Source organism: Periophthalmus magnuspinnatus, chromosome 1, assembly GCF_009829125.3.
Source record: "Periophthalmus magnuspinnatus isolate fPerMag1 chromosome 1, fPerMag1.2.pri, whole genome shotgun sequence".
NCBI classification, from domain to species: Eukaryota; Metazoa; Chordata; class Actinopteri; order Gobiiformes; family Gobiidae; genus Periophthalmus; species Periophthalmus magnuspinnatus.
This window is the reverse complement of record NC_047126.1, coordinates 5,315,465-5,337,766: the sequence shown is the minus strand read 5'-3', so window position 1 is coordinate 5,337,766 and position 22,302 is coordinate 5,315,465. Positions and strand designations below refer to the sequence as shown.

Genomic DNA, 22,302 nt, shown 5'->3' with positions numbered 1-22,302 from the left:
AACGACATATTGCTGAGGAAAATATAGACGATAAACAATTCTAATCCTAAGCGTGATTATCCCCCCAAAATATGAATAAATAGCAGAATCAAAAATTTATCTGAGTCAGAAGAAGCTCTAGTGCAGAAAAATTATTAAAAATCTCCGTTAATACAAAGAAAAAGCACCTACACTAAATATTGACCCTAAAAAAATGATCGTTTCCAGCTTGGAATTATCGTGCCAGGCCTATCCATCAGTGGCTCAGGTAGTAGGTTGAAGGTTCGATCCCAAGTCCAGCCTGTGCATGATTTGTCTCAGACTGCATGTGGAGTTTTAAGTGGTCGCTGGTGGTCGCAGAATGTGCTTTTGCGTTTTTGTCTGCGAGCCTCAGGGCAGCAGTGGTTAAAAAGTGAATGAAAAATGCAACGTAACCATGCCTTTTTGTAACAAGAACTCAACATTACTGTATGTATTCTATATAAAAACCTGCTTTAAGAGACCTATAAAAGACATACCTGTACAAAAGCCATTCCACATACCACGCTCTCTTTTTGCTTCATCACATTGGACTTGTCTGAGCGGCAGATGACTCAGAAGCAAAATGGTAATAGAGATTTGATCCCCCAGCCCCCACCGCACCTGCCTGTCATATCACTCTCCCCAGCACCAAGCGCACCTTCTCACCAAACCCAAACACACAGTGACCCCAGGACTAAAATGGACTCTCGGCAGCGGTTTGCCCAATGAATTGAGCCCATAGCAGGGGATTTTCTCCCTCATCCCCCCTTTCTCTTTATCTTTTTTTTCTAATCATGTGTGGGGCACGACTCTTCAGGGTTCTTGTAATTGTCTCGTTTTGTCCCTCAGCCTTGCAATAACTGCAGGATACAGGAGCTCACAGACAATAAGGAGAGCCAAGAAATATATATTTGTGTCTCTAGATGGGCAGAGCAGTGAAAGGGGTCATATGTGAAGTAATAGATTGCATTTGTATAGCACCAGTCCAGCAGAGTTCTATCCCTGAATTACCTCATCAACTCAATCTTTTTTGGCTATAGTAACTCTCAATGAATTTCTCTATCAAATGTCCCGTCTAATGCGCCTCTTATCTTTGCGCAGGTATGCAGGAGTCGCCGCTGGCCAATGGGCACGGCCACAGTGGGCGGGACTTCCTCCGAAAACAGATGAGAGGGGAGCTATTCTCGCCGCAGCAGATCGAGGTATTGGATCGCCTGTTTGACAGACAGATGTCCAGTCCAATGCAGGCCTGTCCCGAGCTGTATGTGGGCCCAGACTATGGCAAGGTAAGGGCATAGTACTGTGCAGGGTCCAGGCTAGGGCTTCAGGGAGTGGAGTCAGCCTACTGTGGATTATTTAAAAAAAGAGTGTGTGTCAGAGTAGGGTTAAAATACGAATTAAATGTTATCTTTTTGCTGATGTTTCCGAGCTTAAGCAATTGCAGCTCCAGCTTTCGATTGGTTTTCTGCTTCTTCTGACGCTCAAAGCCTGCCCTGCCTGCTATGCCTTGCTAGGCCATGTCACTCACATACAGCTGATAAATAATATGTTGCTATGTTTTGCTTTTATAAGTTTGTCTGAGAACGTTTTGAGCTTTCAATATGCAGTTTTAGACAATATAAATGACCAAATGAACAGATGCAAATGAAACAAAACACAAAAAACACAATGTTCTAATGTTGTTTCCTCATCACAAACATACCTGGAGTTGTGTTTTGTTTCACAGGAGTCAGTTTTGCTTAATATAGGACCTTTAAAGTGCAAAAATCTACCAGTATTGCGCCTTCAAAGCTCACATTCTGAAGTACTGCATGTATTGAATCACAACTACATAATCATTAGCGTTGGAGTGTTTGTTTTTTTTGCTCCCGACTGGTTAGACTTGTGAAGAACCAGTCAGGAGTGGCCTATTGATGTTCCTATAATCGAGACACACTCCAGGGGTTAATGAGCATATTGACCCGGCGCTTCATTATGACCTCACTTCCTGCTGCTCAGGGACACCCCCAGAGCTGTCCGCATGCTGATGCATCTTGGGAATGTGTTTTTTCGTGTTTGAACGTGAGACTATGCAGAGATATGCTGTGTGTTTTTGTAGCTGTAGCTAAAATGACCTCCTGCCCTTTGTATTCTCTATAATGTAAATCTGAGTGGAATAGACAGGTGCAAGGAGTCCACTGAATAACAAAACCAAAACAATGCATTTGTATTCTTGCCACTGCTTCTCAGATATCTTCTAATCTGCAGCCCTCTAGTCAATAATTAGGTAAAAATATTCTGTCTTAAAATGCTGGTTAGAAAAGCTTTGAAGATCTGCCTTTTCTTGTTTATTTACTCAGTCAAAGTCAAGGCCAAAAGGACAAAAACATTAGCTGTGTCGAAGTACATAGCAGCACAAGTAGGTTGCAGCCTTAGACCTATAGGGCAGATTTGGGCTTTTTAGGCTATTGAAATGGGCTCTGACTGACACTGGGAGTGGAGTGGGGTGAGGGCGAGAGGTCGGTTAGGGAGCAGCGCGAGTCCCTCTATAGACTGGTATGACTCAGGACTATAATGCGCATGATTCCCAGGTCAGTGTCCTCCGTGAGCCCGGTCAAGCCGCTGGGGTCAGGCGCTAGGATAGGGGACGCATTAAGTCTTGGGTCACCCCTGGGTCAAAATGGCTTTAGTGATGGCATTGTGATTATAAAGAGGCACACACACACACACGCACGCACACACACACACACACACACGTACATCACTATCTGTCTTGAACCGCGCTCCTGTCTAGTTGATCACCCCCCCGCCCCCTGCGTTTCTCAGAGGGCTTGATTGACAGTCATATCCTTAATGTTGACACTCTGACAGCCCTGGCCCGGCCTCTTTGTGCGCGGCGGAGGTGTGGATGTGTGAGCGTGTGTGTGTGCGGGGGAGCTGGTCAAGGAGGGTCATGCTGTGTTGTGACGGACGCTCGTGGAAAGTGTGATGTTTGCGGCGGTGGTGGGGGCTTGTTGAGGAATGCTTATGGGACAAAAATATACAATGACATTAGTGAGACATATTTAACCTTGTATTAAAAGAGTATAGGGCTGCACTTAAGACATTGCTATTGGAATATGCATTTGTAATTAACTATAATTCAAGAGTCTTTTACATTTACTGATAAAACATTTGAACGGGGCCTATGCTAACATATGATAACATAAAGTTCTGATTACTTTATTTTTCTCTCCAGATTGTAGTATATAAAGGAAATAATAACAAACCATATGGGCATGATAATTAGCTATTACATATAATATTTAAACCTGCAGATCTTCTACCCAAAAACACATTTGTTCAACTTCTGCATCACAAGTCTCTCAGTTTCTTTACCAAATAGGATAAAATTGCTCTTGTCTCTCATGCAGCCAAATCGTATTTTATCTGTCTGCAGTAGTTACTGAAGCTCTGTCCTGCTCAAACCTTTTCCTTTCTTGCTAACAAGCCATCATTTGATCTCATCTCTCCCCCTTTCACTCTACTCTATTAAGCCCTGCTATTAATGTGTGTGCACATGGGAGTGTGCATGTGGGTGCCTGTCCAACAGAGTTCATTTGAATTTCCCTTCAATCACTTCCTATTACTCAGGTGATAAATCAGGGCTCCAGCAGAGACCCCACCCATCTGGGCTGCCCCTGGGTCCAAATGCACGCAGGAGTTTTATCACAGTAAATAAGCCTAGAAGTGATTTAAAGAGTATGTATTTATATTTAATTGATCCAAGTTGTAATGCATTTATTAAAGAGTTTTACAATGCAGCTGACAATGATAAAAAAATAATAAAAATTGACTTCTTAAACTTGTAAATTGTGAGTTGATCAGTTGAAATTTTAGCAATCCTGGTGCTGTAGGCAAACCAAGCAGTGCAAATGTATTTAAAAATAATCTTACACCATATTATGTGTTACTCCTTAAATGTTTTTTTAAAATAAACATTTAAGAGATTTCCACTGAAGTAGACGCTGGCCGCTGCTCCCAGGCTCTTTCTAAGCACAGATTAATTGTTTCCCCACAGTGGCTGTCTCAGTTCGAGGGCCTCTGAGGGATTTGTTTGTTTATGGTCCAGCCTTTTTCTATCAGGGTCGACACAAGACAATGCCAGAGAGAGATGGAGAAATCAGAAGCTATTGGAGAATGGAGAAAAGGGGAAATACTATTATGCAAATAGCGTGGGTTGACAGAGCATATGCACATGGGTGGGTGTGTGTGTGTGTGCGTGTGTGTGTTTGTGTATGTGTGTGTGTGAGTCCAGGGCCGATTAGGGCTCATCTGTTATTGATGTGAGATTTTGACCAAACCATTACACTTCCATCTCAGAGGCACTGTACCTATCTGCTGTGTGTGGAGAGAGAGCGCCGTGTGCAGACAATACAGACGATTTGGCCATTGTTTTAGTTTGACTGTGTTAGACAACTTTAATGACTATGTATCCAGAATCAAAGCAATCCACGCTTTCTTTTCAATCAGCAGCTCTCCTTTTGCAAGTGTTTAAGCTGAAATGATCTGTAAACGGTCTTTGGTTTAATGACTTTTTAGGTTTAATGTGATAAACAATGTTCCCCAAGATGAAAATGTGTCTTTTCTGATGTTATAATGTTGTTTCGTCATCACAAACAGACCTGGAGTTGTGTTTTGTTTCATTCACACATGTTTAACACAGAAACACTGCACATTTAGACTGAGTTCTGACACTGTGTTCCACCTTGTGATGTCATCCGGTAATACAGGAAGTGCTCCGCTGTGTTTTTAACCTTCATACACCTTCAGTAGATTCATTTCGGATGATTTCAGCTCTGGAATTGCCGATCTCTACTGAACTAAAGGTAAAAAGTAGGTGTTAATGTGAAAACTACCACTACATGACATCACGAGGTGGAACAGAGCATTTTGAGCTTTGGAGATGTAGACAGACTAATAATAAAGTGTTGCTTGAACATGTGTGAATGAAACAAAACACAACTCCAGGTATGTTTTTGAGGGGGTAACAACATTATAACATGGCTTAAAGTTCACAAGAATCAGTTTTGTGTAGTATAGGACCTTTAAAGAACCATAAAAAAGCTGTAGAACGTTTTCCCAAATCAAGGAACCAAACCTGAAAAGTATTTGACTATGATGTTCAAAGTTCTTGCATGGATGTTTGATGGAATACAACCAAAGCCCATAGAGCTGTTCCAAAACCAGTCCAGCCCAGAACCGCCCCCAGTCCCCCAGTCTTTTCCCTCAAACCCCAACCCTTCCTTTTGGCCCGACATACACCCCCCCCCACCCACCCCACCCGCTTTTTGATGAGGGTTGATGGCGCTGTATGAACGGTGGAATTGACAACATTTACGGGGGCGAATGAGAGTGATCCATCTTCCTTAGCGGGCCTGTCACCCCACTGGCCAAACTTCATCATGGCCAATTACAGCCACACACCCCTTCTTGTGTCAGCCCCCGCCGCCCGTCCCCCCCCCCCCTCTCTTCATACCCCCGTATCTACATGGAAACACGGACACATTAAACACCATTACAATAAGACAGGGGGGTAACTACGGGGGGTGGGGGGTGGGGGTGGGGGGGGGGGGGGCGAGAGGCAGCAAGGAAATAAAACTACCGTTATGAAGTGAAAGGGTGAGACAAGAGAGAGAAAAAGGAGTTAAAATGTGTTAGAAATCTTAAGAGGCAGACAGAGATGTGTGTAGTAGGGAGTAAAGCTGTTATTTGGCAGGTCACAGTCCAGTGGTTGTGTTGTGTGCTGACGAACGCAGGGGTGTTTAAGAGGTCAGTGAGCACAAACGCACCTAACTTACAGGTCAGCTCCAACATGTACAGGCTCAGGGGGTAAAAGCGGGCACTTAATGCACAGAATTGAAAAAAAAATAAAATAAAAATCTCAGGACACTAGTTTTAAAGGGTCCGTAAATACATCGTTTTTTGCCTGAGCTAAATAAGGACAGTAAAATTCGTACTCTTCTGATGAGATTCTGTTTTCATGAGATATTATAAACAATATGTATGGGTTTTATTTTGAAATACGAATCAGTTTAACCTTAAAGTGTCTATTGTTTATAGTTCTATCCATGTTACTGTTCTCATGCAATGGATTCAATTATTGTAGCTGTCTATGCCCATAAAATTAACTGTTCATATATCCCTTTAAAGTCCCATTTACCCAACTAACTAACTAATTAACTAACTAAATAAATAAATAGTAGCTCTCTGTGGCCCTGAAACACTGCTGTATTTAATATTGAATCATCTGGTCATCAGTGTCAGTGGCCCCTCTCTAAATCACCATACTCTGCAGCTCACACACACATCGCTGCTGATAAGGATCGATGGTCACTGATGGAGAGATGGGGTCACACACAGGTGACTAGACTATCCATTCATTTATCTGCGTTTAAGGAGGCAGGGGACAGTCGGTTTTACTTAAGCCTCCATTTTGACACATATATCTGCAGGCTTGGTAAAACTTGAGCAGACCTGAGGTGATTTTGAACATGTACGGACTTTACGTTTGACTAAGTTCACGACATTGTGCAGGTTTTGGGTTGATAGTTGCCATGATAGTTTGTTTAATGTTACCTGTGTTCTTGAAATAGTTGTGAAATAAATCAACCATTCATTTTAAACCGATTCAAGACAGGTCCAGTCCCTTTTTCAGTGTTGATACCCAAATGAGTGTCTGGTTTCGATACTACTTTTAGTATGTACCAAAAGACGAAGTTCAAATCTGTCATCTGGACAAAGAAATGTCTTCACTGATTTGTCCAGTTTACAGATTTGAACTTCGTCTTTTGTCATGGATCAGACCTGGACGACTGAGGGTTTACACAGATAGTTTTAGTATGGATTAGTATTTGATTATGTTGTTCAAAGTTCTTCAAAATAGGTTTTATGGAATACAACCAAAGTCCGTAGAGTAGTTCCAAAACCAGTCCAGCCCTCAGTCCACTTTTTCCTTAAACCTCAACCCTTCCTTTTTGGCTCGATTTACTGTACACCCCCCACCTTACCTGCTTTTTGATGAAGTATGATGGTATACAGTGTCTTTGTGTACTTTTTTTTTTTTTTACAATCCTAATCGATTCAACAACATCTCTTTGTCAAATTTTTTCTTTGACCGAAATCTAGGCCATGTTCACGTGTGCGTCCAGGGCGTCGGACACTATGTTGGTGTGCGGAGATGATCGCGGTTGTTATTGTTGTGGGTATCTGGGGAGACGAGGCTTTGTGTTAGCTGTGATCTGTGTGACGCTGTTGTAGTGTGGTATATGGTACAAAGTGTGTGTGTGTGTGTGGGGGGGGGGTGTGTGTGTGCGTGTGTGTCCGTGCTGGTTCGTGTGTGAGTGTGGATGAGGAGAGATGAAGAGAAAGAGCAAGTTGATCCTGTGGTTATAGACTGTTGGACTTGGTTGTACAGTAAATCCCTGTCTTTGTAAACAGATCAATAACTCTCTGTGTGCAGCTCAGTGTGTGTGTGTGTGTGTGTGGGTGTGTGTGTGTGTGTGTGTATAGGGGAGACGTAGCTACATGCTGGAGATGTACTCAGATTGATCTTAGCTGTAAGGAACAACTGTATATTTATGTAGTACTAGAAAATGTTATATTTGTTGATGTGTTGTTGTTGATTCCAGACGTCAGATTACTCGGCCATGGCCTCGCTCGCTGGTGGGCTGGATGAGATGAAGAGCAGTTTGGCCAATCCGGGCGCAGGAGCCGACTTGGGAGCTGGCGTTTCTGGTCCTCAGTCTTACTCACTAGTGCCAGGTAAGGAAGCCATACGTTACTTATATCGAACAAGGAATTGTGTTTATCCGTTGAACTATAAGAACATATAGAGAATATGGGTTTGTATTACTCTGGATAAATCACCAAAGGCTACAGAGCAGGGGCGGCGCCAGGAAGGGGGCGTGAGGGGACACTAGCCTCCCCTAGAATGGCAAATGCATCTCCATATTTCCCCCAAAGATTTTCCCCCACTTTTATAGCGCATGCAATGTTCAAACGGCAGCCACAGAGCCTTCAAAATGAGACTATAATTTAAAAAAAGAATGTCATATTAGGTTTAATAAATATCTACAGGGGATAACTACATTTAAACTGATAAAAACAGTGAAGAAAACATGGTAGGAGGTGGTGTGCTCCATTGTTAAAAGGCTTTAAATTAACTTTTCCAGTGAGTATCCATATTGAAGACCTTACCACCTCTTTAGCTCCTCCAACCAAAAATGTCTGGATGTGTCCCTGCTAAAAACAAATGTACTCTAGAGTAATTTTGTTATATTTTGCAAAAGATTTAAAGTTGCATTACCTCCTTTTCAAATGGTGTAAGGAGGAAGTAGGCATTTTCGTCCATCTAACTGGTTAAATTCTCACAAAGTCATATGCACAATATTTTGGCAACTAGACAAAAACGCACATGTGGACCACCCCAGCTCTCGTCCCAAAGCGTTTACTGATTAACCTGGCTCTTTCTTCTAATTTCACAAAAGATCAAATGTTTAATAATTAGATAAAAACAACGTGTTTTGTTTCATTTCTGATTTTGCAACCTACTTTCTGGGGGAAAAGCCATAATTTACTTACCATGAGAATAACATGTTTTTATTTTTACATTTTGATGCAAATAATGCCTGTGTATATATCTGTCCAAACACTTTTGCATGTTCAAACCTCTAAAATTAGACCTGCTGATGCTCTAACCCATTTCACTCTGAGCTCACGTCGCTTTATTCAAATTTGAACCACTTAATATTATAGAGAAAAAAAAGGAAACGCTCTCATTTCTGTCCTTTCTGACTGTAAATGAACATAACTATTCAAAGTATTCAACCTGTTTAAAGAGCTCAGTGTCCCCCTGGAGAGACAGAAAGCCCAGAGCAAAGATGGAGAGGTGCAGCGGAGGGATGGAGCAGAAGTCAGGCTGTATTCAGGAGCAGTGGGAGAGACGCTGCTTAATTAAGAGTAGACCGGGGAGCACTTGGACAAGCCTTTAACGTTCCCATCTGTAATGAGGGGAATCATAGAGCTGGGATTTTGGGATATCAGGGAATGGGCTCTTTCTCCTGGCCTTCCAACCCACTGAGGAATATTACCTGCTTCAAACGAGTGCAGAAATGGAGAGAAGGAGCAACAGAGACGTGAGGAAAAGGGGGGAGAGGCAGATAAAATTTCCATTTCAGCTTATGCATGCAAACACATATGCGCACACCTTTGGAATATTATGCATGCATTTTGTTTCCTGACTTGGTCTCAGAATAGAGCTCCCTCTAGGGGATCAGATGTCTGCATGTTTCACACAGCATTACTGAAGCCTTGAGGTCTTTATATTTCAATTGTACATTTTAACCTTTCTTTACGTGGATCGTCTCGTGTGACATCTTCGTCTTAAGTGCGGCAGTTAACTCATTATGGATTTAGGACACTCTCCACTAGAACTCCACTCCAAAAGAATCCCTTGTGAATAGTTTGTAGACAATTCTCCCTTTCCAATTTGCTTTTTCCTCAATACAGGTCATTATCTGTTTTAGCTTAATCTTTAAAAATACAATCCAAGCTAAGTTTTAATCTTTTATAACATGTAAACGTAATAGTACAACCAGTGTGCGCAGTGTGGCTCTGTAAAACCCCAGTCTCCCTTATGTCTGACTTGTGTTGGATTCAGTGGATAGATAGACAGAATATGAGAGGCACAAACCATGTTCATCTGTAGCCGTTCAGAGGAGACTTGTACCGGCTGCTTGACCTCTACGGCAAAGCAGTAGAAAACAGACACATCAACACAACCGCCGTACATTTTCGCAAACACACACGCACCTCGGAGGATGTGGCCCTGTCTGGCCCCTCTAAGTTGGGCAGTGGAGAGTCCATCTGAGCTGCGGTCCACCCTCTCCTCCCTCTCCTCCCGCTCCTCCCTCTCCTCCCTCTCTTCCCTCTCCTCCCGCTCCTCTTGCCCTGTGCACTGACCCTGAGCGGATGAGTAGACCGTCTGCGCTAATGCCTGGCTGTCGCGTCAAACACTGAGAAAAACTTTACTACGTCGAGACAGCGGAGAGGACAGAGGAGCGGGGAGGGAGCAAACAAATGCACTGCCATGGCAAGAGCATGGGAATATGTGGAAAATTGCTTGAATAAATTAAGATGAAATATTAACACACTTGAGAGGTTTGGAATATTTAACATGTATCCGTTTATACTTCCACATTACTTAAAGCGGACCTACTGTGCTTGTGTCTGCTGTATAGTTATAATCTACGACACCCGTGGATCATTATGTTAGAATTTGCACATTTTAAATCGCAATATTCATCTAAAACGACATAATAAACGAAATAAGTCCACTGATTCTGCGTTAGAAAAGTGCGGTGACCAATGGGAGCTGATGTCACTGTAAATGTCATCAAAACAAAGGGTCATGGAACTGGTAGCGCCTCCAATGGATAATTTTTTTTTTTTTTCCATCTGTACCAAAATGACTATAAGATGCTGTTGAATCCTGCATGTATCATCAATTAAGAAAAATATGCCGGTGGTGGTGAAAACGGGGATTGATCTTGAAAATACGTGATTAAAGATTACTCAAAGATGCACAAATCACTCCAAAAACAGTTTCAAAAGGATAAATGAGAAGGAAACAAGTATAAAATGGTTAAAAGATCTAAAAATTAGATTTTGCATAATAGGTCTACTTTAATAAGCATTTTGTAGCCACATGATATCAGAAATTATGCCATTGTTTTGGTTCCAAGCCCAGATAAATTCATAAGAACAGTCCAAATGGGGCAAAATATTGTGGTAATAATATAAAAATATGCACTGTATTCACTCACTTATTAAATTGAAAAATAGAGCCACAAAAGCGTTGGGTTGTCACAATGTTTGGTTGTTCATTAGATAACACATTTACTCCTGAAAATGTCCTGAATATCTAACCAGTGGCAGCAGTCCGCATTTTCTCATATATTTTTCTATCAGGACACATACACTGAAGGTTTTTGCACTTACCTGGTTTTACGGTTACACAGAACAACGATGTGTTAGAAAATTCTATGATTTAATCAAAATTACACCTAAATTAAAGCTCTGCAAATTACCTTAATGCTAAGTGAATATCGAGCACCAGTTGACATGCACCAATGATTTAATTTCCCCAGTGCAAATTAATGAACACAGCCTCCATTAATTTGCAAATTCTGGTAATATTAAAACTACATTTCCCTGTTTTTTTCCCGTTTTCTTGGGTTGTTGTTGTCCCTTCCCCTCTTCCTCTGGCTAGCAGTTAGTTAGCGGTGGTTAAGCGGAGGGGAAGTGAATGGGATTGATGGTGTTAGCATGTGAGGTGTTTATGATGATGATAAATGTTGGGTGCGCAGGACGGGTGGAGGAAGAGGAGGGGCTGTGATGATGATGAATGGTGGGCTCGCTCTCACCGCACTCCCAGTGTCGACTACGTGCAAACACAGAGAAATGATTTGGGCCGACATACTGTCATGTAGTCTAATGCAGTTATAGATCCTATCCTGCGAGTGACAGGCCGAGGGAGGGGGCCATGGCTACTAGTGAATGGTGCTACGGGATGGAAACAAAGAGAATGTAAACAATGTGTTATAGCATGATTAAGTGCTATACTATTATTATTTACTATTTGGGTTATGTCTGTGCTTTGTGTCAAACTTTAAGCACTTGAACAGAAGAGGAAATGGTTTATTTTCTGTACACGAGCACCACTGCAGGCTGTAACCCATGACAAAACAAGAGCAAAACAACAACAATCTCATAATAGACTGTATAAAGAAGTGGACTAAGAGAATGTGACGTCACTCATAGCGTCATAGCTCCAGTCAAATGAAGCTCATCGAGGCTAGCAGTTATTTGGGGGAATTTTGAGCCAATTTCCATATTTGGAATTCTGACCGCGAGTATCATAGCAACCAAAGAGCCAATCCGGAGCGAGGCTGTTGAAAGTAACACCTCTTCCAGCTCGTACCGCTGATTTAACAGGGAGCGGGCACATAGCAACGCTGTCAATCAAACCAGTTGCTAACGCTAGCGGGAGAGACCTCAGGGAAAGAAGGCGCCTGGTTTGTCTGTTATTAATGTTTATATCTTTATTTACGGACACAATTGCAAAAATAAAAAGCATTATATGAAGTGGGTTAATACAAAAATGTTCGGAGCTAAAGTCGATGGAGCCAGAAGCGCGTCCATGCTCACTTCCTATTTGGGACGCGGTGGCTAGCGGGTTAGCTTGTATGTACAGTGTAAGGTCTCCAAAACAGACCAGTGACTGACCAATAAAACCTTCACATTAACTTGTTAGCATAGCAACCAAGCGTCACATACAAAAGGTGTCGACTCTGAGCTAAACACAAAATATCAGATCATTACAGTATAATTAATTCCCACCTTCCCCTTTTTCATGTCACATCTGAGCAATGCTATTAACAGCCAAAAATATTTACTTACAGCTGAAATAAAAAAATAAATAAAAATAAATCTGAACTAAGTGGTATTTTTGCCTCATTAAATGTCTTTGTAAGTCTCTGTGATGGTTAAATATGTATTTTCGCCGTGTTTGCAATGTAGCCAACACAACATGAAGAGAGTTGTCTTGGTTGAGAGAGAGTTGTCTTTTTTAAAATTTGGCAACATTATATGCTTTTCTGTGTAATTATAGTCACTTGTTTCAATGTGAATAGAAAAGCAGCCTGACTGGCCAACAGCAATGAGCATCACGTATTGTTGTCATTACAGGTCGCGATTTAGCCAGCACAACTCTACCAGGCTACCCTCCTCATGTCCCTCCCACTGGGCAGGGCAGCTACTCCACCCCTTCGCTCACGGGCATGGTAGCTGGTAAGTACATACAGAACACGTTTGATAATCACCAAATTACTCTACTGTTTGTTCAGTTCAGTCTACTAGGCTTTGGATAAGACATACTGGTATATGTACGTGCCAAATACAAGAGCTTTTGAAATCTTTGGCTAGTTGGTTTTACAGGATTTTCTTGTCAGGAGTAATTTTGCGTTCAGTTGGAGCAAGAAGCCAATGGTTTAATCTGTTTCCATGTGCATCAGAGGTTTGCAACTTTTCCCCAGTGACCCCCCTTTACTATGATACACAGGTACCTACCTGAGAAGTTAGTGACTTATAAGGAAAAATATCATTGTTTTATGGTTGATAAAGATGCTATAGTGTGTTATTATATATGTTAAAAAGCAAAAAATAAATAAAAAATCTAGAAGCAGTTACCATGCCATCCTTTCAATATAATATAATTCTAGTGTTGTAGTTTGGACCTCTTTTAGAGACCTCTAGGGGCCTCCTGACAATCTTTGGGCCCCAATCTCCAGGTTGAGAAACACTAAGATAAAATAATCTTTGAAATAATAAATGAGAATGAGCTTTTTGGTCTGATAAACTCATTAAATGTTGCAGACCAAATCTCGTTCATCTCCACAACTCTAATTTCCGTCACTTGCACACACCCTGTTACAGTAACCCAGCCGCCCTTCCCGTAGAGCTGACCTGTAACTGTACCCAGTTGACTGAATTCCCCCCGGAGCTTCTCTGTGTGTATATCTGCAGAGGCTGTATTTAGCTTTGCCACTTCCTTCTTCTTGTCTCCCTCCACTCCGCCTGTCAGAGCTCCCAGGGGGCCTTGTGTGTTTGCATGCATCTGTATAGGTGTGTGTTGAGTGTTTGCGTGCGTGTGTGTATCATTAGAAAACAGCCACAGTAGCACAGCTGTCCCTCCTCAACATTAGTAATTTGTTTTTAATGAGAATCACCAGTGACCCACGACTAATTCATTCATTCCCTTCCATTTCGCCTTCCACGCAGCTTTTGTGTTTCAATCTTGGACCGGTTTCTCTTGGCTTTCCCTCTGCTTTCTAATATTGGTCAGTGCAAAGTATACCTCAGAGGATAAGACGAAAAAACATCCCCCAAACAACATCAAAACAGTGTTTACAAGTTGTGGCCTCTTTGTATTCCCACTCATTCACTCTCACACATTCTCAGCGGACATGTCGCAACAGCACGTCTAAAGATGGCTCACCCTGTCGCCCCCCTGCACTGGCCCGTCCCGCGCTCAGGTTTGACAGCATATTTGTGTGTGTGTGTTGGCATGCGATTGTTTGGAAGTGTGCGACCTTGACACCGAGCTACACCAGGGAGAGCCCCCTTAGCCTCCTACAGCCCCCCCCCCCCCCACACACTCTCGCCCACGTCCGCGTCTCCCGCACAACCTGACACGTCGCCGTCACTACGGTGATGACAAGGGGAGGGATGCTCGAACCCGGGGATGCCATGGAGACCGCATCACGACCCCACCTGACAGACGCAGATAAACACAAATATATATATAGAGGCTTCAGCAAAACAAAGAAAAAGAAAAGTGCACAACTGGATCCAAGCAGTGGACACAAACTACATAAACACAATATAGAACTACACTACACTGGTTTAGAGAGCGTTTTCAAATCAAAAGGCTAAGAAGTGATCAGATTTAGCACGACATAAACTAATAAGTGTGTTAAGTATGTAAAAGAACACAAGGAAACTTATTAAACTCATTAAATTCACTAGGTTTTTATAAAGTACATTAAAAGTGCACTACAATCCACACTCAATTATAGCTCTGTGACATTATAAAGTCATTATTTCAGGTAAATCTAATCATAATTGTACAGAAACGGGGGCTAAAATACCAAAAAGAATATCTTCCCTTGCATGTCAAAACACTACGCACTACACTATCAACATTACTTCAGTTTTGCTATAACCAACATGTGCCCATCGCTCACATCAACATTAAGTCCACTGTTTTGTTGTCGTTTCTTCTTCAGTTGACCTTCATACAATATTATGTGTCCCTAAACTGTCCCACGCAGCGTCTAAATTCTCTTTTGTATGCTGCTTTCTGAATGCTGGCTGGAATGAGTGGAGGGCATAATCTCCCAACTTTGCTTCTCTGACTTGGACATGTTTTATCTCAGCACTTCTCAGGCAAATTATCCTTCTTTTTGTCCGCTCTGTCTAATATCATACCTTCATTAAGCTAGCAACTCTCTTCCCCTGTTCTTCTTCTGCTGCTGCTCCGTGCGCTCTGTCTGCGCGTGCAGCAGGGGGGCTGACACTCGGAGGGGGTGTAGGAGAGCACTGAGGCAGAACCGACAGAACCGAGGCAGAGGGAGGAGGGGGCACTGGGGGTCTGTGACTGTCAGCGATGGGAGAGGGATCCCCCGGGACGAGTGAAGGTTCAGGAGAAAAACCAAAGAAAAGAAAGAAAGAGAAAAAATTTAAAAAAAACGCTGGAGAGTCAGAAGAGGAGAGGGAGAATGTTGTTTTGATGTGAAGGGTGACGGGCGAGCGAGAGCCAGACGTCAGCGGAGAGAAAGAGAGAGAGTATATAGTGAACAGGATGAAGGGAAGACGAGAGAACGAGTAGACCCCAGACAGCAAGTAGTAAATGAGGGAGAAAAGCTACGCTATCATCCACAAGGCCGTTACACACCAGCTCAGCTCAAGAGTCGCTTCCAATAGCCCTCAGGCCAGAACTGCCCATATGAATGTGGACATACAGGGCTATATCGTTTAACAGAAAAGATCATTATACCCATAAAAGCATTGAGGTGCTTGTCCTCCCTTCTTGGATAAATCTATTTTCATTGTAAGTGTTATAAATTGAAAAGATAAAGATAATTCCATAGATTACCTTAAAGATCCTGTATTACACATAATTGACTCTTGTGAAGCTGAAGTCATGTTAGAATGCTGTTACCGCCTCAAAAACAGACCGGGAGTTGTGTTTTGTTGCATTCACACATGTTTGAGTAACACTTTTTTATTAGTCTGTCTACGTCTCCAAAGCTCAAAACGCTCAGTTCCACCTTGTGATGTCATGAAGCAGTAGTTTTCACCTTTTGTTCAGTAAAAATGGGCTGAAATTATCCAAATGATTCAAGTGAAGCTGTATGAAGTTGTGTTAAACATTATAACACAACGTAACATGGGCCCTTTAAAACAAATGCAGTTGTGAACTCATCTTTACCTCTTGTCTTTGTTGTAGGAGGAGATTTCTCTGGAAGTCCATATTCTCATCCTCAGTATTCAACTTACAATGAATCATGGAGATTTCCAAACCCCAGTTTATTAGGTAAGTACAAACACACATCAAACCCGACCTCTAATGCTGTACAGTTAGTTCTGCAGTAAACAGATTGTGAATTGTAACAGATGAACCTAGAAACACATCATATCAATGCCATGGAAATAATTCTTAAGCACTGGTTTAGTAATTGTCTTGTGGGTACATTTAAGGGTCATATTTAAAGGAGAATGCGTTAAGATCTTTTCTATTTAAAGGTCTAAAGGTCTAACACAAGGCCAAATGAACCTAATCAGACTTTTTGAAGCTTTTTGCATTCACTTATTCCTTCTCCCTGCCTCCACAGTGTTTCAGCAGGACTATGGTTCTATCCTGGGCACAGAAATCGGCTGCTCCTCCAGTCTCTTCACCAGCCAGGCAGGACAGATGCAAGGTACGGTGACAAGAGAGGAAAAAGTGATCCCTAAGTGACAAACAGTAGAAAAAGTGTGGCAAAGGCGCCTAAAGTGCTGGATGAGACTACATAGTTTATCAAAGGGGCTTACTGCCTCACTTCCCAAAGAGCCCCGTGAGATTACCTGCTCTGTGGACAGACATAACCTGTCAGTGTGTGGGCATCATGATTGATGGAAGTGACAGAGACAGGTGTGAGTGCAGCGCTTTCACTGTGTGTGGTTTTGAGGTTACAGTATTGAATTGACCTCTTCCCAGGAGGAGAGAATAGACTCAGGGGATCAGTAGCTTAAACTGGCACTTAGATGGACTGTTTAAGGTGTGTGTGTGGGTTACAAGATGAAAAGAAAATCATCAGAAAGAAGAAAGTGGGCCGGCTCGGAGTTCGTCTCATTGATCAAACAGTCTGAGAGAAAGCGTTTATGCTCATTAGATTCATCTGCTCATGTCATCTCATAGTCGTCCGTTCATTTTTTACATTAAAAGTACAATGCAATCTTTAGACGCCATTGTAACGAGCCATTTCGCATTTGCCATAGAGTCAAAGGATAGCTCTATTACATATGCATGTCATTCACTCCTCTGATATCAGTATTCTTGAGTCATTGAGATTCAGAAACAGGCAGATCACTCAGACAATTAGCATTTTCCACCTTTGTACTCTGCGGTAAAGGTGAGCTTCCTTTAAGTGAGTGTACCATATAGTGTGTTATTACGTGGGATGAGCGGTCATCTGATAACAAGAAGGTTGGTAGTTCAATCCCAGGTCCAGGTAGCACATGCTTTTGTTGTGTCCATTACCACCTTGTGTCTGTATGTGTTGTGTGAGTGGTTGTTATAGGTGCTTGTCTGGAAGGTTCTTGGGGTAGATTGACAGCCATGTTTATACCTATGAGGAGAAAAAAGTATTCATTTCAGTTCAATTTAATTTTATTTCTATAGCATATTTTTAAAAAAAACTTCAGCTGACCAAAGTGTTTCACATAAAACATCAACAAAAACATTATACAGATAATGCAAAACATAGGGAAAGTACAATAAAACACTGAGATATCCTGTCTAGCTAGTGTTAAATGCCAGGGAGAAGAGGTGGGTTTTCAGTCTCTTCTCTCTGCAGTGCGTTAACAACTGTGTGGATCTGACAGGCAGAGGGCGCTGTTCCATAGTCAGGGTGCTGGTCAGTATAGGGCTGCAGTAACTCCCTCAAATAAAAAGGTCCCATAGAGTGCACACATTTAAACACGATCACAAATAAAAAGGACCCATAGAGTGCACACATTTAAACACAATCACAAATAAAAAGGTCCCATAGAGTGCACACATTTAAACACAATCACAAATAAAAAGGTCCCATAGAGTGCACACATTTAAACACAATCACAAATAAAAAGGTCCCATAGAGTGCACACATTTAAACACGATCACAAATAAAAAGGACCCATAGAGTGCACACATTTAAACACGATCACAAATAAAAAGGTCCCATAGAGTGCACACATTTAAACACGATCACAAATAAAAAAGGACTCATAGACTGCACACATTTAAACACGATCACAAATAAAAAGGTCCCATAGAGTGCACACATTTAAACACAATCACAAATAAAAAGGTCCCATAGAGTGCACACATTTAAACACAATCACAAATAAAAAGGACCCATAGAGTGCACACATTTAAACACGATCACAAATAAAAAGGACCCATAGAGTGCACACATTTAAACACGATCACAAATAAAAAGGTCCCATAGAGTGCACACATTTAAACACGATCAGTAACAGTATTCTCTCCCCAAAGTCAGATTCTATGGGCTACTGTAATGCTTTGAGATGGTTGTCAAGTTTGCAAACCATCCACAGCATAGAGAATAAGGACAGGACACATTAATATTCAGGACGTGATTTTTGGTGCAATGGTGTGAAATCATGGACTTGAAAGATGTGATGTCATATAAACACAAGCAGCGTGTTAACCACAAGGAGTCAGAAAATAAACTAGTTATTAGTACATTAAATAATTACTGTTATTGAGATTCTAATGAATGATCACGTACAAGGGCAAGCCATAGTTTATCAATTGTACAGCACTGATTTATATTGATGTTAACTCGTTTATGTTCACAGGGTCACCATACTACTATAGTGCGGCATCTAGAGGGGCTGGCCCTGCTGCTACTGCTACAGCCTCAGCCTACGACCGCCACTGACCCCCAGGACAACATGTGGGAGGGAGCGATAGCACCAGGACATCTCAGAACTTTACATTGTGGAGAACATTCCAGTTAGTTAGGCTGACTGAATAGTTCAGCAGCAGCTGTTGACATCATGGACATGTTTCTGAACAAGTCAGTGGGATCAGAGTGCAGTTGAGTGAGTTCATCAATGTAAACCTATCTGCAAATTCACTGTCAATCAATCTTGTATCTATGCCATCCAACAGTGATGTAAAGACAATCCAACTCCCAAAACTTTTAATGACCAAAATCCACCAAATCATTGTCATTTTGTCACCTTTTCTGAAGTATTTGAAGAGCAGGAAAACAGACATAGTTGCCATCCAAATCCCACTGCATTTTAAGCTTTACAAAACAAAAAAGACGTTTAAACCAGATGAAAAGCACAGTCCCGAATCTAAATGAGCCAGTGTCACTATATGAAGGTGCTATCCTGCCCCCACAGCCCAGATTAAGAGCTATTTATAATGAAGGAGAAACAGAGTAATATATTATGAAGCTTTTCTGTGCTATGGGAGTGACTACTGCCTGTAACCATTTATAATGTGTGTCATGCTGTGGTGATAGAATAGTGATGATGACCAACAGTGACATTTCTTCATATTACGAAGTCTTTGTTCATAAATGTAAACTGACTGCGATATTTCTCGCCTGGTATCAGTCGACACAAATGCCATTTTGATTCCTGAAAACAGGAAGTTATGGAACTTAATACTGTCTTTCTCTTTCTCTTGAAACTCCCCAAAGATGGGCCCCCCCTAGTGGATCGGCTGACAACAACAAAAGCACAAAGAGACTCAATCATTTCTGCATTTTTCTCCTCCCTTTTCCTCTGTTGCTTTACATCTTAAAACTGTTCTATGGTGTTGATGAAACTGCCTGGTGAATTATAAGTAAACAAACGTCTGCCACATTGGTTCTGCGCAGTGACAATGCATGATGCCAGGGTTGAGGCCTTACCCATCCACATCCATCAGAGAAGCATAACTTTTCCCTCTGAAATCATTTGTTCTTTCTGCTTAAGATAAACTGTTTTTGTAACTTTCCATCCAGACAATTTTGTACAGTGATCAGTGAAATAGAGAAACACAAAGTCACAATGTTGATAGGCATTTGAAATACTCCCATGAAAATTTAGCTTTTAGTGATGAATCCTTCTTTGACAAAGGTGTGTGGTGTTGTTTTAGCCATTGTCTGCGAGTGTTAATCCCAGTTTCATTGTTTTGGGTAAGACTGTTCATTGCTTCTGTAGTTTACTAGAGGACATTTTGGGCACACCACATAGTATGTGGCATAACATAAAAATATATAAAAGTATACAACTAAACAAAGCTATTGGTTTCTCAACCTGTCGTTGTTTCTGAGTTTTGAGCAAGTAAATAAAGCCTATCCTTTTGTAGAGTTTCAAAGTTGTGAGCAAACAACTCTAAAAAAGATTTTAATGAACTGCTTGCCCGCTGTGCTGAGCAGTGGGGAGCATTTTTCTTTCCATCCTGTATTTTTCTCTCAAACTTTGAGGCATTATCAAACCTGAACCACACCAGCTAAGAACAAGGACAGTGCCTTTAGTTTTATATGTCGACAGCCCCCTTTGCTGACCATGTGTCTCTAAAACAAGACCCAGCCACCCTTGTATGAACACTTTTTAAAGCAGACAGTGATATTAGTACCAACACATTATTGTACAAAATGCAGCGGAATACTAAAAAGGCACAACAAATTAAAAAGCCACAATGTTGTCATCCTGTACAAAAGCATTACGTCACACAGTAGCGTAAAAAGGAGTCGATCCATGAGGAAGTCCTTGAAGGGGTGAATCAGCTGTGTCCAAGAAGCTGTGACACCAAACAAGTCTCCTCTCCATTAACAGGATTATTTGTTAACTATGCATCTTCATAAGGACACATCCGGCCTTGCCATTGCTTTGACCTAATTGGCTCACATCGTTGGGGGAGAGGACAGATCCCGCACTCGATCGGCCGCCGTGACATTGACTGCAGTTGGTGGTGATACACTTTACGCTACAGTACAGGCAGATGAGGACACACCCCCTTTTGTCCTTTAACGCTCTAGCCCCTCCCTCGTGCCCTGCATTCTCAAGGGGCGCCCAAACCTGCTGTGCCATCAGAAGCTCATCCCGTCTTTTTGCTCTAATCTCATCAGAATATCTCTCTTCGTGCCGTGCCTCTGCCACACACCGGGCCAGATTAGGAATATTAAAACTGCTCCGCTGACCTCCCTCAAAAAGCTCTTTTCTTCACACAGCACATTAATCCCCTTTCCACTCTTTTTTCGGATTTCTCTATCTGACCATTCGCACAGCTGTGTAATGAAGAAGTAACGTTTGTGCAAAGCCAGGTCATTTCAATGGCAAAATCACAAATTCGAGGTTGGACATGCTTTTGTAACCACAGGCAGTAGAAGACTAAAGCTTATACTTAAAGTGGCACCAAGATGCTACCAAGACACTGCTATCTCAGCATCTTGCATTAAATTATAGTACCCTGAACCAACGAGTCACAAAGTACTTACTAGGCCTGTCCCGATATGAAATTTGAACAAAAATTTGAACAAATTTAAGCCACTGACACGCAAAAACCCCCCAAAAAACCCCAAAACTATTCTAAATGATTCACAAAAGTTATTTATTCAACACTCTACATGTCAAATCTTAGAATAGAAAACCAAAAAATACCAAAATGTCCCCCCTATTAGTAAGAAAAACTACCCACGATAATATTGACCCTTAAAATGTATTGTCCCGTCTATCATTTATTGACAAAAAAGCTGATATATTAAGTGTGTGACAGGCCTAGTAGTAAAGAATCCACTGGTTTAACACGCAGTTGTATTGTAGTCTGCACTTACATATATATTTTTAGTCCATACCAATTGATTTTTCCTGTCTCCTTTGAAATTTCTCTTGAGTATTACATCGCCAGTGATGTAGATAATGGATTCCAGTTCTGAATTATGCCTAAACTGTAATTCTTGTACCAGAGTTTCTTCTGTCTGTGGTTTCAGTATTCAAAAAATATCATCTTGAACCATCTCGGACAAGTCAAAAACAGAAATAAATGTAAATGAGCGTTCTTTTTTTATCATGACTTCTCTCCGCAAGTGTGTAGCGGCTCACTGTGTCTCAATACGAGCCCTTGAAGATGGCTACTGCCTGCTGTAAACCTGGGGGGATTCCGGCATCACTTCTTGACAGCAATTAGTGGCACAATCTGTTTCACACTCGCTAATATAACTAGGCTTTGGACATATCTGCTACTGAAGTCTTACAATGCTCTGTACATCTTAATATTATTCAACTGTGGAAAAAGGGAGACGTACTTAGGACTGAACCTACGAAATCCACTGCTGTTTTTTAATCCGATCAATCCAATCAAAAGATACATAAGTTTTCACCTTACTGTGGCCTTTCGTGTAACAATCCCGAGTTTGTAGCGTCCGTGGACTCCTATCCGAGGTGTCGAAG

The 22,302-nt window shown here is 41.7% G+C and overlaps 1 protein-coding gene across 4 annotated transcripts in view; it reads left to right on the top strand.

The window, feature by feature from the left end:
- pax5 (paired box 5) overlaps positions 1 to 21,299 on the top strand; it is a 45,803-nt gene extending 24,504 nt beyond the window's left edge. For 2 of the 4 annotated variants that reach the window (XM_055221505.1, XM_055221512.1), the window contains exons 6-11: positions 1,102 to 1,202; positions 7,650 to 7,782; positions 12,769 to 12,870; positions 16,091 to 16,177; positions 16,476 to 16,562; positions 18,709 to 21,299. In XM_055221505.1, the coding sequence (XP_055077480.1) occupies positions 1,102 to 1,202; positions 7,650 to 7,782; positions 12,769 to 12,870; positions 16,091 to 16,177; positions 16,476 to 16,562; positions 18,709 to 18,791 (593 nt within the window). In that variant the 3' untranslated portion in view covers positions 18,792 to 21,299. Of the gene's footprint in view, positions 1 to 1,101; positions 1,287 to 7,649; positions 7,783 to 12,768; positions 12,871 to 16,090; positions 16,178 to 16,475; positions 16,563 to 18,708 lie in introns of all 4 variants that reach the window. The other 2 variants (XM_055221499.1, XM_055221495.1) reach the window with 2 other exon arrangements.
- The last annotated feature ends 1,003 nt before the right edge of the window (positions 21,300 to 22,302 follow it).